Raw genomic sequence first — 13,080 nt, forward strand, 5'->3', positions numbered from 1 at the left:
TTAATTAATATAATATTATTAACATATTCATTAACCATTATAATATGTTTTGAATTCAAATTTCTGTGATCTATAATGAATTAAGAAAAGTCTTTTTATAGAAATCACATAAGAGAGTTTTTTGACCAATACTTTTGGAACCAACAATTGTGATTCATTACCAAAAACAAATAAACTACACTAATTAGTTTGGTCAACCAAAAATTTATTTTATATAATTTTTACTAATTTTTTTTCCTTATCTATAATATTCATTAACATAAATCCACTAAATAAATTGACACACAAACATATTACCTATTGAAAATGGCTCAGATATCGAAGAAAATTATATAGCATATGGTCTCTGAACACTTCCCTCAATCATCCACATTCATTATTGTTTAAAGAATTTAAGGTGATAAAATGTCATAGAATATTCCCATTCAAATGGCTTGGAGCTCTTTCAATGTCGAATTAATTGATATGTAGCATACTCGATAAGCAAAGATGAGTAAACGGGCGAGGGGAGTAGAAAAAGAATAGACTAACCAACGTCATTTTTGTTTGGAAAATAGTGATGCAGGACTTTTTGGAAATTTAGGTTACAAGTATTAAATTTTAAGAATTAAAAAGAAATAGTGAAATGGAAGAAGTTTTTGGAAAACTAAATATTAAATTTTAAGATTTTTTATATTTAGTTTATGATATTCTTGAATTTGTTTCGATTGTCAAAAAAAATATCCAAATACTTCCACCATAAAATTTATTAAAAATTTTATCGCCCAATTTAACAAAAAAACCAACCAAAAAACTGTTACACAGGCGAAATTGTGACTGCGGTAGACAACGCCTTTGCTTATTGGTCAAAAGCGGGTCTCTTCGCGTACCGTGCGATTTGAATATCAGGTGGTGTCTCTCACGTGGAAACCCGAGAGGATCTGCTTTGACGTTTCGACGAGTTCATTTGTGGATAAAAAAGAATGTCCGGAATCTGAGGGTCCTGAATCACGTCCCGGATAGCACCGGGCGCAATTTTGCCCAATCATCAACAATTCGTCCTCCATCCCCAACACAGCACAAGGAGGTACAAAAACAAGCCCCCTCCCGTACATGGCCAAGGACTTGGCAGTCCCTCCACGATTACAGAAGCTCCAGGTCATGCAAGTAATAATTCCATGGACTGCTCCACTTACATGTTGAAAGTCCGATCCCCATTACAATTCTCGCTATCAAAATCACCCCATCTCATGATCCCCATTTCCCATGCCAATTTGATACACTTCCAAGCATTTCAAGTACCCAAGGGACTCCAGTTTCTGCCCAACAAATTTATCCATGGAAGAAAACCAATCACAGTGTGCAGGGCAGTTGAAAATATCACAGTTGATGCTGATGATAACAGTGAAGAGAGCGAGGAAGAGAATGGCATTGTGGAGGATATCCTTGATTTGAGAATTGAGAAATCTGGGAAGAATTCGAGGAGAATAACTGCAAAAATTGAGGTGGAAGCTCCTCTTGATGCAGTTTGGAATGTGTTGACAGACTATGAGAGATTGGCTGACTTCATACCAGGGTTGGCTGTCTGCCAGTTGCTGGAACGACGAGAGAACGGTGCCAGGCTTCTGCAGGTACATTCATATCTCTTGGTTGCTGAATAGTTTTGTGCCTTTGCAATGACCCCAATTAGAAATTTGCAGTTCAGAGGCAACGTTTGTGGGATGTAAAATTAGGGTTATACTCAGCAATGGAACAGAACATAAGCTCAGAACTGTCAGAGAGAGATGAAGGTGGGTTTGATTACAAAAACTCAGCACAAGAAAATGAAACACAAACACTCAACAATCTACACACATGTTTGTGTTTACTTTTGAACGTCCTTTGAGACCCACCTTGTCTATAGGACTTCTTCTTTTATAACCAAAATTGAAAGATGGATTTCATCAGAGATTTGATCAAGGGTGACTTTTCTCGTAGAATAAAAATGAAATATGAATTTAATCAAAGATTTGATTAAGGGTGTTAGGGTTTTAACTTTTAAGGCCTTGTTGCTGTAGAAAATCCATGAAATTCTGTTCTGCTAATTTGAACCATCCGAAATATAATTTCTTTTCATATAAACACAGAATTTCTCCACTAAACTTTGTAGCGGAATAGGAGCAGAAATAACAGAGTCACACAATATAAAAAACACTATTTTTCTAGGGAACCCAACTGGGAAAACCCTCTCCTTGCTTGAGAATTTTATTGATGAAATTTGAACAATAGATCTCTTACAAATACTACTTATTTCAATCTAAAACAACCTTGTTTTCCTGCTTTGAACCAGGCTTGAAACGCTTGCAAGATTGCTGATCTTTGCCTTCTAAATTTATATGCACAAGCTTCTTTTGGCACACCTTTCTCTCACAAGTTCCATGCATAAACCTGTGCAACCTTCTCACAAACATGTGAGCTCTATTGCCTTGTCTCACCAACTCGTGCTCACAAGACAATGATCAAATCTATGCCTTCGTTCCTCCTCTTAAAGGCAATTCAAATGGCTAAAATTAGCAAGTTGTTATTTCTGGAAACTCAAACTGGTGATTGAGTGGGTTAAGTGAGTCTAACTGACTTATGTAACTCGATCTGCCCAAATTTAGACTTGGAACTCACGCGTGCTGGCTTCCAAAACTAACTTGCACTAGAAAACACTAAACTGAGCCTTCCACTTCAGCCTATTAGTTAACTGCTTCATAACTCGTCCTAACTTTTAGGAACAAATCCTAAATTTTAGGAACTCATCCTAATTTGTAAGGACTCATCCTAAATCTTAGGAATTTATCCTAACTTATAGGAATTGGCTCCTAACTTATAGGAAACTCGAGCATGCTAAGGAGAAACTTGTTGTGGCTCCTTAAATTAAGGCACAAATCAAGGAACCCTTTCTCGCTACTATTTTCAACACTCTCTTTTAGCATGGAAGGTGTTCTTGGAAGAATCTCATCCACCTGGATCTGTCTCCAACACTACCAAGTTCACTGCTATTGCAACTGCTCCCTCTAAACTAGAAGACTTCTCTGCTTTCTTCTGTGGAACCTGCTTTGAAGACCTGTTCTTTCCCACCATGCTCGGTGAGTCCACCACTTCAGTCATAAATGCCATGTACCCTGTGTACCTTTGTGGGTGCTTCTTGATGTTGGGAGACTCAATTCTCTTCTGATCTCCATTAACCAAATCCTCTGCCCACTTGGCTCAAACTCTCCCTATACTCAAAGTCTCTGACTGAGTGGCTGCCTCCACTCGCCTTGGGCTATGCTCCTCACCATCCTGTTGGTCATCCCTGTGAAAATTTCAAATCTGAAATCCTATTGCAACGACTAGAAATTATTCTTCTAATTTTTAATTAGTTTAATAATTTATTTGCTACGACAAATACTGAATAAATCACACTGCAACCTTCACAAACAAAACAATGGAAAATAATAGCGTTGGAAACTGAGAAATGCTAGCACATGCACATAAAATTTGACACAATTATTTTTGGACAAAAGTCCTCGGAAAAACCCAACTTGGGAAAACCGGTGCAACAATTGAGGGCTTTTATTATTAAGCAGTAGTGAAATAATATAAGTACAATTTGGATACTGAACACTCGCAATCCTCTAGAGAAAAATACTGGCAAAAATATGTTGAGGGAAATTACCCTCACTCCGAGAAATCTTGACGCTTGTCTGCCATTGAAAATCAAGCCGTCCACTCACCATGGCACAAGTCTGCTACACGCTCAGCCTGCACTCCCGCTGCCCGCACTTGCTCGGAACAACTAAAAATCAAGCCGTCCTGCCTGCTACTAACTGGGAAAATGCTTCTCTGACCCTCTGGAACCTCTGCCCAACCTTTGGCACTGAAAATGTCTTTTTCCTTTAGCAAATTGAACTGCCCTCTAAAGCTTCTGCGTTACCTCTGCGCAGCTTCCTGGAGAAATTTTGGCCTCTATACAAATGTACTCGCCGAATATAGAAAATCTTCCTCCGACTTCACTGTCCTTGCCCCTCTGACACCTGCGACCCTTTTGGCTCAAACTCTTCTTCCTTGCTCGATCTCTACAACTAGATAGCTTGATCTGCCAAGGAACTTGCACTACTGGTGTGTTTTCCATCTACCAATCGACCTCCTTATAATCTTCTGTTGGACCTCCAACGACTAAGATTAAAACTTAAGCAAGGGCCAAGATCATATCAGAGTCGATCCATGTGAGTTTCTATATGATTCACACCTTATCTTAATTAATTATGATTAATTAACCCCTTTTCCTAAGTTTAGACTTAGGAAATATTTAAAAATAGGCTAATAATCTAATTGAGACACTTCCAAGTGGAATTTCCAGAAACGATTTCTAGGTTATGGAGAACTCCTGTGTTTTAGCCTCTCCACAAGGTCTTGAGACTAGAACACCTCCGATGCTACAAAAACTAACACTCCCTCTTAGCGAGAACAATGTTCTAGTGCTGCACCACTATTGCTACAACACCCTGTCTCTATATCACCCCTCTATCACACTGCTGATGTTTGGCCACCGCGGCTGACTGCCATTGCCCACCAACCACTACGCAACTCTGATGCTGCTGCTGAAACTGTTATAGTGCTGCCAACTCTGCATCTACATTGCAACTCCCTCTCATCTGTTGCTGTTGCAACTGCAACAACTGCAACTAAGAAGCATCCAAAAAACTGAATCAACTGTGTCTGCTGCATCTGTCTCCTGAGTTCTGACTGCTACTCAATGTTTTACAAAACGCCCGAGTCAACCCGGAAACGGCCGGGTCAATCCGGGTCAATCCAAAAAAATGCAACCCGGCCCTATGACTCGGCTCGGTGACCGGGTCAGCAATGACCCGGCCGAGTCAGCCAATGACTCGGCCGGGTCATTGCTGACCCGGTCAACCCGGCCGGGTCACGTAAAAAAACGGCCGTACCGTTTATAAATCCGTGGGCAGCGTTTTAACTTGGAAAATTATAACTTTTTGCTGATTTTTTGCTGATTTGGTTAGGGTTTGTGGACTTGAAAAGGTTTATGTGATTAGTTAAATGCATTTGGGGTCCATTTCCCCCTCCCAAACTCTATTTAAGACAGCCAAATGCTCTCATTTCACTCACAGCAGTCTTATGCATTTGAGTGAGAGTCTTCTTTGAGAGTTAGTGAGCATTTCTTGAGCTTGTTTTGGAGCAGCAGTGAGGAGTCTTGGAGGAGCATTGTAGCTGGAGTGAGGAGCTTCTTGGGCAGCCATTTGGAGCAGCATTGAGGAGCTGATTTTTGGAGCAAGTTTGAGGAGGCAGTTTGTGCCTGGAGGTATTTTTTTCCACCTCTATAAATCTGTTTTTACTTATTAAATTTTAGGTGCATATAAAGATAGCTTAGAGAGTGTTTTTAGTCAAATAAATGAACATTGAATCAATTTTTATTTTATTTTTTCATTTTCAGATTGTTTTCCTAGTCAAAAAATGGCACCTAGAGCAAAAGATGCTGCTTGGGCATATGTTGAAATGGTTGATAATGAGATGTGTTGCAAGTTTTGCCATAGGAAAATTAAGTCAGGTCCTGGGGGGATTCATAGGCTGAAACAACACTTGGCAGGGATTAGAGGCAATATTACTGCATGTCAATCTAAGGAAATTGGGGAGATTAGAAAGACTTTGTTGGAAAGCTTTGAAAAATTTCAAGAACAAAAGACTAGGCAAAAAGAGATACAGGATGAAATTGGGAGAAAGAGGGAGATACAAAGAATGATGGCTGCCAACCCCCACTATGAGTTTGAGGGTTCTTCCTCTATCCCTCAAACTGATGCATCAAACCCTTTCCGTTATGTTCCTCCCTCTTATGCTTCTGGTCAAGATAAGGGAAAGGGTAGAATGAAGGGTGATGGGACTATCAAAAGTTTTTTCACTCACTCAGCCTCCTCTCCATCAGATGCACATGGTCCTGAAGTTAGTAAAGGTCTTTCTCAGCCCACTTTAGATGACCATTGGAAGAAAGAATTGAGGGAGACTGCTTGTGACTACATAGCTAGATGGTGGTATGATGCTGATATCCCCTTTAATGCTGCTCGTTCACCATATTATGAGCCTATGTTAGAGGCCATACATGCTGCTGGAAAAGGCTTCAAAGGCCCTACTATGCAAGAGCTAAGGGGGGTTCGTTTGCAGAAAGAAATTTCATCAATTAATGAGTATTTGCAAGATTTCAAGGAATCATGGGCAAGAACAGGGTGTACCATCATGTCAGATGGATGGACTGATCAAAGAAACCGTACCATCATAAACTTTCTTGCCTTCTGCCCACAGGGAACCATGTTTTTAAAATCAGTTGATGCATCTGATAAGGTAAAAGATGGCCAATTGTTGTTTCAGCTATTGGATGAGGTTATTCAGGAAGTGGGGGTGGCTAATGTTGTTCAAATCATCACAGACAATGCCTCTAACTATGTTCTTGCTGGTAGACTGTTAGAGGAAAAACACAAGACCATCTTTTGGACCCCATGCGCTGCACATTGCATAGACCTCATGCTTGAGGATATTGGGAAATTAGATTGGGTCAGAAACACTGTAGATAATGCCAAAAGCATAACCAAATTTATCTACAATCATACACTGGTTTTGAGTCTCATGAGGAAACACACTGGAGGCAAGGATATTATTAGGCCTGCCATCACTAGATTTGCTACACATTTTTTGACATTGCAATCTATGCTTTCCCAACATAGAAACTTGCAAAAGATGTTTTCCAGTGATGATTGGAATAATAGCAGTTGGTCTAACAAACCAGAAGGCAGAGAATTGAGAAGGAAAGTCCATGATGAAACTTTTTGGAGAAAGGCAACAGAGATTGTGAAGGTTGCTGAGCCACTAGTTAAGGTGTTGCGGTTGGTGGATGGGGAAAGGTTGGCTATGGGCTTCATTTATGAGGCTATGGATCAAGCAAAGGAGCAAATAAAGGCAGCATACAAGGATAGAGTGGCAAAGTATGGGCCCATTTGGGCAATCATTGATGAAAGATGGAACAATCAACTCCATCGCCCTATACATGCAGCTGGGTATTTTTTGAACCCACGGTATCACTATAAAGCTAAGGAGTCAGGAGCTTTGAGGGGGGAGGTCAGAGATGGACTGGTTGATTGCATTGAGCGCATGGTCCTATCGGAGTCTGATCAGCTACTGATACATCAGCAGGTCACATCCTTCACCAATGCAACAGGTACCTTTGGGAAGAACCTAGCAAAGATTGCAAGAGAAGCAGATGAGCCAGGTAAACAAAAATTTCAATTTTCAATTTCTCAATTTCAAGTTAGATATAATTTGTAATTTTTTTGAGCTTCAGCCTTCATCTAACTCATAATTCATTACACTCCTATGTTTTTTGCAGCACAATGGTGGGAGGCCTTTGGTGGCCACTGCCCTGAATTGCAAAGGTTTGCAATTCGTATTTTGAGTCAAACTTGCAGTGCATCTGGGTGTGAGCGCAATTGGTCTGTCTTTGAGAGGATTCACACAAAGAAGAGAAACCGTTTGGAGCAAAAACGGTTGAATGATCTAGTTTTTGTCCAATACAACCTTCGGCTCAGACGGAACCAATTGCTGAACAAAAGACCTGATTCAGATCCCATTGTGTTGGAAGACATTGATCCAACATCAGATTGGGTAGTGGAGAGTCGTCTACCAGAGTTTGATCCTGATGAGGATCTTGATGAAATTGATGTTGGAGATCCACTGCAGCGTGTTCAGTTGAATGCAGATCCCAATCCACCAGCCTCAGTCTCACAGCCAGCTAGTAGGACTAGGACTCCAGTTGTAGGTGCTTCGCCTTCCTCTGCTCAGCCACGACAGAAGCGCAGCCGCATTTGTACTCTATCTCAGCTTGCATCTGCTTCACAGCCTAGTGGTACTGGTACTGGCACCACTTCTACAGTTGCAGTTGGAGACGATGATGATGAGGAGGAGTCATGGGGCCCCTTGTCTGGCTCTGCCTCTGATGATGATGATCCAGAGATTGGTCGAGATGATCTTGGCTCCTCTGGCAGTAGCCAGTAGCTACTAGCCTCCTTGGTTATTTGTATTTTGTTTTGACTCTTGAGTCTTTGATCATGTATGACAGACAGAGACTACAGTTGACTATGTATTTACTATTGCCATTGGGTACACCGTACCATTTTGATATAATGGATTGGTTCATGAGCCTACTTTGATCATATGTTGTCTTCCATGTATATTATAATGTTGTGTGTTTGGAAACTTGAATGAAAATATTTAAAATTATGTTTAAACTATTTAAAATTATGTTTTTTTATAAAAAAAATAAATATTTAATGTATTTTTTACAACGACCGAGTCATTGAAATCGAGCCGGCCGAGTCATTGCCGTTTCCGTTTCCGTTTCCGAGTCGATCCTCGGCCGAGTCCGAATCCGTTTCCGTTTTGTAAAACATTGCTGCTACTAGCTACTGCACTATCACTGAAGAATCTGCGTTGTTGCTGACTTTGCATTGTGCCGCTTTGCATTGCTGCCAACTCTGCGCTGCGCCCGTCAGCACTTGACTGCTACTAGTCTGCAACTGTCACTCGGGAATCTGACTGCATTACTGACACTGATCCATCCTTCTACCGAACACTGTGGGCCCCCGTAGCTAGGTAATGGTCCACAAGGAAGCCTCCTCAATGGACACTGCCCATCTGGCACACTGGAGTATCAATCTCCTCCTCCACCTGGATCTGGCGCACAACTATCTCCTTTCAAGCCTAGTCCTTGGTTGGGACCCTTTTTTTTGCAACTTGCACTGGATAACTCATACTTCCTCCAACACCTATCTTTGACAACTGGAAGTCGATTTGCTGCCGAGATTTGCATTCTGGCTAACTCGCATGGCCTCCTCTGACAGTCTCATATGGCCATCTCTGCAAAGTTGCAAAACTGTGAAACTCAAAAACTAGAAAAAAAGAAATCAGAATCTCCTCATGTTTTCCTACTCGGCTACCTGTTCTAAAACTCGCACTCTCTCTTGGAATGTGCAGAACTACTTTGTCTGCCTTGATTTGCCTTAAGCTGCTTTTTGGGACTACTTTCTCAACCTTTCTTAATGTCCTCCAGAAAACTGGCACACGAACTATAACCCCAACCTCGAACTAGCTGTTTCTAGCAAATTTGCACTGCCTTCTGCAACTAGAAAATTATGGATTTCCTCCAGAAAACTGGAACTGGAAACCCTCTAGGAAAATCTGGAAATTCCTCCCTTTGTGTGTTCTTTTCTCTTCCACCCAACACAAATTCTGCTCTAGCGGACTGTTGCAACACCCTTTGTGCCTAGACAAGAAATATGCTCTGCGAAAATATTGAGCTTGCACTCGCTTTGCCTGCTAGAATCACTGAGTTTGGCAAGCCGAACTTTTCTGCCAACCTGCACTAAAAAAATCAATCTGCCCAGCAATTTGATCTGCCTAGCTTAGGCTTTGCGTAGCCTCCAGAAATTCGTCCCGTTGCTCCCCCTGAACAACAAAATTTTCGCTTTTTCCTTTGAGCTTCCCCGTTTGATCAACCTCCCTCTGATAACATGTGAAAATTTCAAGTCTGAAATCCTATTGCGGCAACTGGAAATTATTCTTCTAGTTGTTAATCAATTTAACAATTGATTTGCTATGGCAAATACTGAATAAATCACACTGTGCAACCTTCACAAACAAAATTGCGGAAAATAATAGTGTTGGAAACTAGGAAATGCTAGCACACACACATAAAATTTGACACAATTATTTTTGGACAAAAGTCCCCGGAAAAACTCGACTTGGGAAAAATGGTGCATCAGCTTAGGGTTTTTATTATTAAGCAGCAGTGAAATAATCTAAGTACAATCTGGATGTCGGATACTGGCAATCTTGCAGAAAAAGATATTGGCAAAAATATCTTGAGGGAAATTACCCTCACTCCGAGCAATCCCGACACTTGACTACCACTGAAAATCAAGTTGTCCACCTAGCCCTGCGCAACCTTTGCGTGACCGTGGCGCAGTCTGCTACACGCTCAACCCGCACTCGCGGTGCCTGCACTTGCTTGGAACAACTGAAAATCAAGCTGTTTTCCCTGCTATTGATTGGGAAAATGCTTTTCCTATCCTCTGGAATCTCTGCCCAACCTCTGGAACTGAAAATGTCTTCTTCTTTCAGCAAATCGAACTGCACTCTGAAGCTTCTGCTGCCTCTGCGCAACTTCGTGGAGAAATTTTGGCCTCTCTACAAATGTACTCACAGGATCTGGAAGGATGCTCCTAAATCAATATATCATATACTGCTACCTGCTAAGCTTGCCATGCAGGCAATCAATGAAAAATCTTTCTCGAATTGGGTAGAAAATGGATCTACCTCCGTTGATGTAGCTACATGATCCTTACTGGACTCCTTCTTCTAATTAGGACACTTAGAAGCATAGTGCCCCAAACTCATGGCAATGGAAGCGCTTGACCTTACTTAGATCCTTCTTCTTGCCCTTCTCACTAGACTTGGCCTCTCCTTTGCACTTCTTGCCCTTGGCCTTACCTGCAAGAGCAAAATTCTCCTCTTCCTTCAACCTTCGACCTCTTGCCACTGCTGATCTCGACAAGACTAAGTCTGAGCTCCTCCTGAGTTAAATCACCCCACAGGCATTCCCAATTTGGCAATTTATCTCGTCTAGTAATCCCATGAATGAAAGTAACCCACTCCTTGGTAACCCTATTTATAGCAACTCACACCAGTTCATTGTCATCTGGTTTCTCTCCTACAACTGCTAGCTCATCACAAACGTTTGAACTCTGGTGAGATAGGAAGTTACGTTCTCACCCTTTTGCATCTTGGTGACCCTCAACTTCTCCCTAAGAATCATTTTACGATTCTTAGATGAATTCTGATATAGCTTCACAACGACACCCCATATTGCCTTCGCGGTATCCTTACCGGAAACATGCGAAACCATATGATTCTAGACTCCATCTAGGATCATCCTCTTGGCTTTAGCCATGTCCCTTTGGAACTGCCGTAACTGGTTTGGATCTGAAGGTTCTGCAACGCCTTTCTCTGCATAATCCTTCAGTCCAAACTCGTCTGACAAGAATGACATCCGGACTTTCCAAACGCTAAAGTTTGAGGCGCCATCAAGTCTATCGTGATCTCTCAACCTTGCTATGGCCATCTCTCAAATCTGAAATCTATGTGCTGGTCGATTCTGTTCACAACTCTGATACCTTGTATAAAATCCATGAAATTTTGATATGCTAATATAAACAATCTGAAATATAATTTCTTTTCATATAAACACAAAATTTCTCTACTAAACTTTGCAGCGAAATCTGAGTAGAAATAACACAGTCACACAATATCAAAAACAATTTTTCTAGGGAACCCAACTGGGAAAAACTCTCTGCTTGCTTGAGAATTTTATTGAAGAAATTTGAGCAATAGATCTCTTACAAATACAACTTGTTTCAATCTGAAAACAACCTTGTTTTCCTGCCTTGAACCAGGATTGAAACCCTTGCAAGATTGTTGATCCTTGCCTCCTAAATTTATGTGCACAAGCTACTCTTGGCACACCTTTCTCTCACAAGATCCACATGTAAACTTGTTCAACCTTCTCACAAACCTGTGAGCTCTATTGCCTTGTCTCACCAACTCGTGCTCACAAGACAATGATCAAATCTATGCCTTCGTTCCTCCTTTCAAAGGCAATTCAAATGGCTGAAATTAGCAAGTTGTTATTCTGGAAAGTCAAACTGGTGATTGAGTAAGTTAAGTGAGTTTAACTGACTCATGTCACTCGATCTGCCCAGATTTAGACTTGGAACTGACGCATGTTGGCTTCCATAGCTAACTCGCACTAGAAAACACTAAAGTGAGCCTTCCACTTCAACCTATTAGTTAACCGCCTCATAACTCGTCCTAACTTCTAGGAACAAATCCTAAATTTTAGGAACTCGTCTTAATTTGTAGGGACTCATCCTAAATCTGAGGAATTCGTCCTAACTTATAGGAATTAGCTCCTACTTATAGGAAACTCGAGCATGCTAAGGAGAAACTTGTGGCTCTTTGAATTAAGGCACAAATCAAGGAACCCTTTCTCGCTACTATTTTCAATAGTTGCTGTGGTTGAACAACTCAGTTCCTAGTTCATTTTGGTTATGTATGCATGTCTGTATATTGTATGTGTGTTTTAAAACAACTTAAGGAAAACAAAACCAAAAAATCGGAGAAAAAGGAAATCCAAGAAACCTGAGTGTTTATAAGAACCAATATAATTTGATACGAAGTTTATAAGAAGGGGTCAATCAGTTAGGTGCCAACTAATGCATAATCACGAAAACATTTAGATAGCGTAGCTACATGTGGACAATTGTTTGTTCTACTGATCAGGTGCTTGATCACATCTAACATCATGTAGGCCGCCATGTCCCCATGCTGGAATCGGATATAAATGGCACGATCTTCTTCAACATAGAAATGACTCTTAGTACTGTAGCTTATCATTTGCAAGGTTGGACACAATATTTCAATAATTGTTCATTTATTTATTTAGTGAAAATTCTTCACAATCGTTTTCTACCAAAAACCATAAAGTCAATGATGCGGTCATACACTATTGGCCTCATGGCAGATCAAAATCCATCATAGGTGGAACAATACATAACTATACATATGTATTGTGCATGTGTGAATGTATGTACTATGAATGTGTGGGCAATTTGAGTGGGCTTAATGGTTAAGAGCATGTGTTTCCTCTTAGCAGGTTACATGTTTAAATCTAGAGGGGGTAGGATATGTAGACTGTTAGGTTTTGTAGCATCGGATGTTTTCTAGCCACGAAATTTGGTGGAGGCTAGAATGCATGAGACCTCCAAAACCCAGAAATCATTTCTGGAAATTCCGCCTAGAAATGACTTAATTAGATTATTAACCAATTTTTAAATATTTCCTGTCTAAACTTAGGGAATATGGTTAATTAATCAGTATTAATTAAGGCAAGGTGAGAGTCATCTAGAAACTCTCATGGACCGATCCACATATGATCCTAGCCATCGATTATGTTTTAATCTTGGCCGCTGGTTC

At 40.7% G+C, this 13,080-nt stretch overlaps 1 protein-coding gene across 1 annotated transcript in view; it reads left to right on the top strand.

The window, feature by feature from the left end:
- The first annotated feature begins 841 nt into the window (after positions 1-841).
- Positions 842-13,080, top strand: part of LOC149248389 (uncharacterized) — a 101,130-nt gene continuing 88,891 nt past the window's right edge. Inside the window, exon 1 of the mRNA XM_089458418.1 lies at positions 842-1,610. Within this exon, the coding sequence (XP_089314544.1) occupies positions 1,158-1,610 (453 nt within the window). The 5' untranslated portion in view covers positions 842-1,157. The remainder of the gene's footprint in view (positions 1,611-13,080) is intronic.

This window comes from Pinus tabuliformis, chromosome 7, assembly GCF_031772625.1.
Source record: "Pinus tabuliformis cultivar Carrire ecotype Pingquan chromosome 7, CPIR1, whole genome shotgun sequence".
Classification (NCBI taxonomy): Eukaryota; Viridiplantae; Streptophyta; class Pinopsida; order Pinales; family Pinaceae; genus Pinus; species Pinus tabuliformis.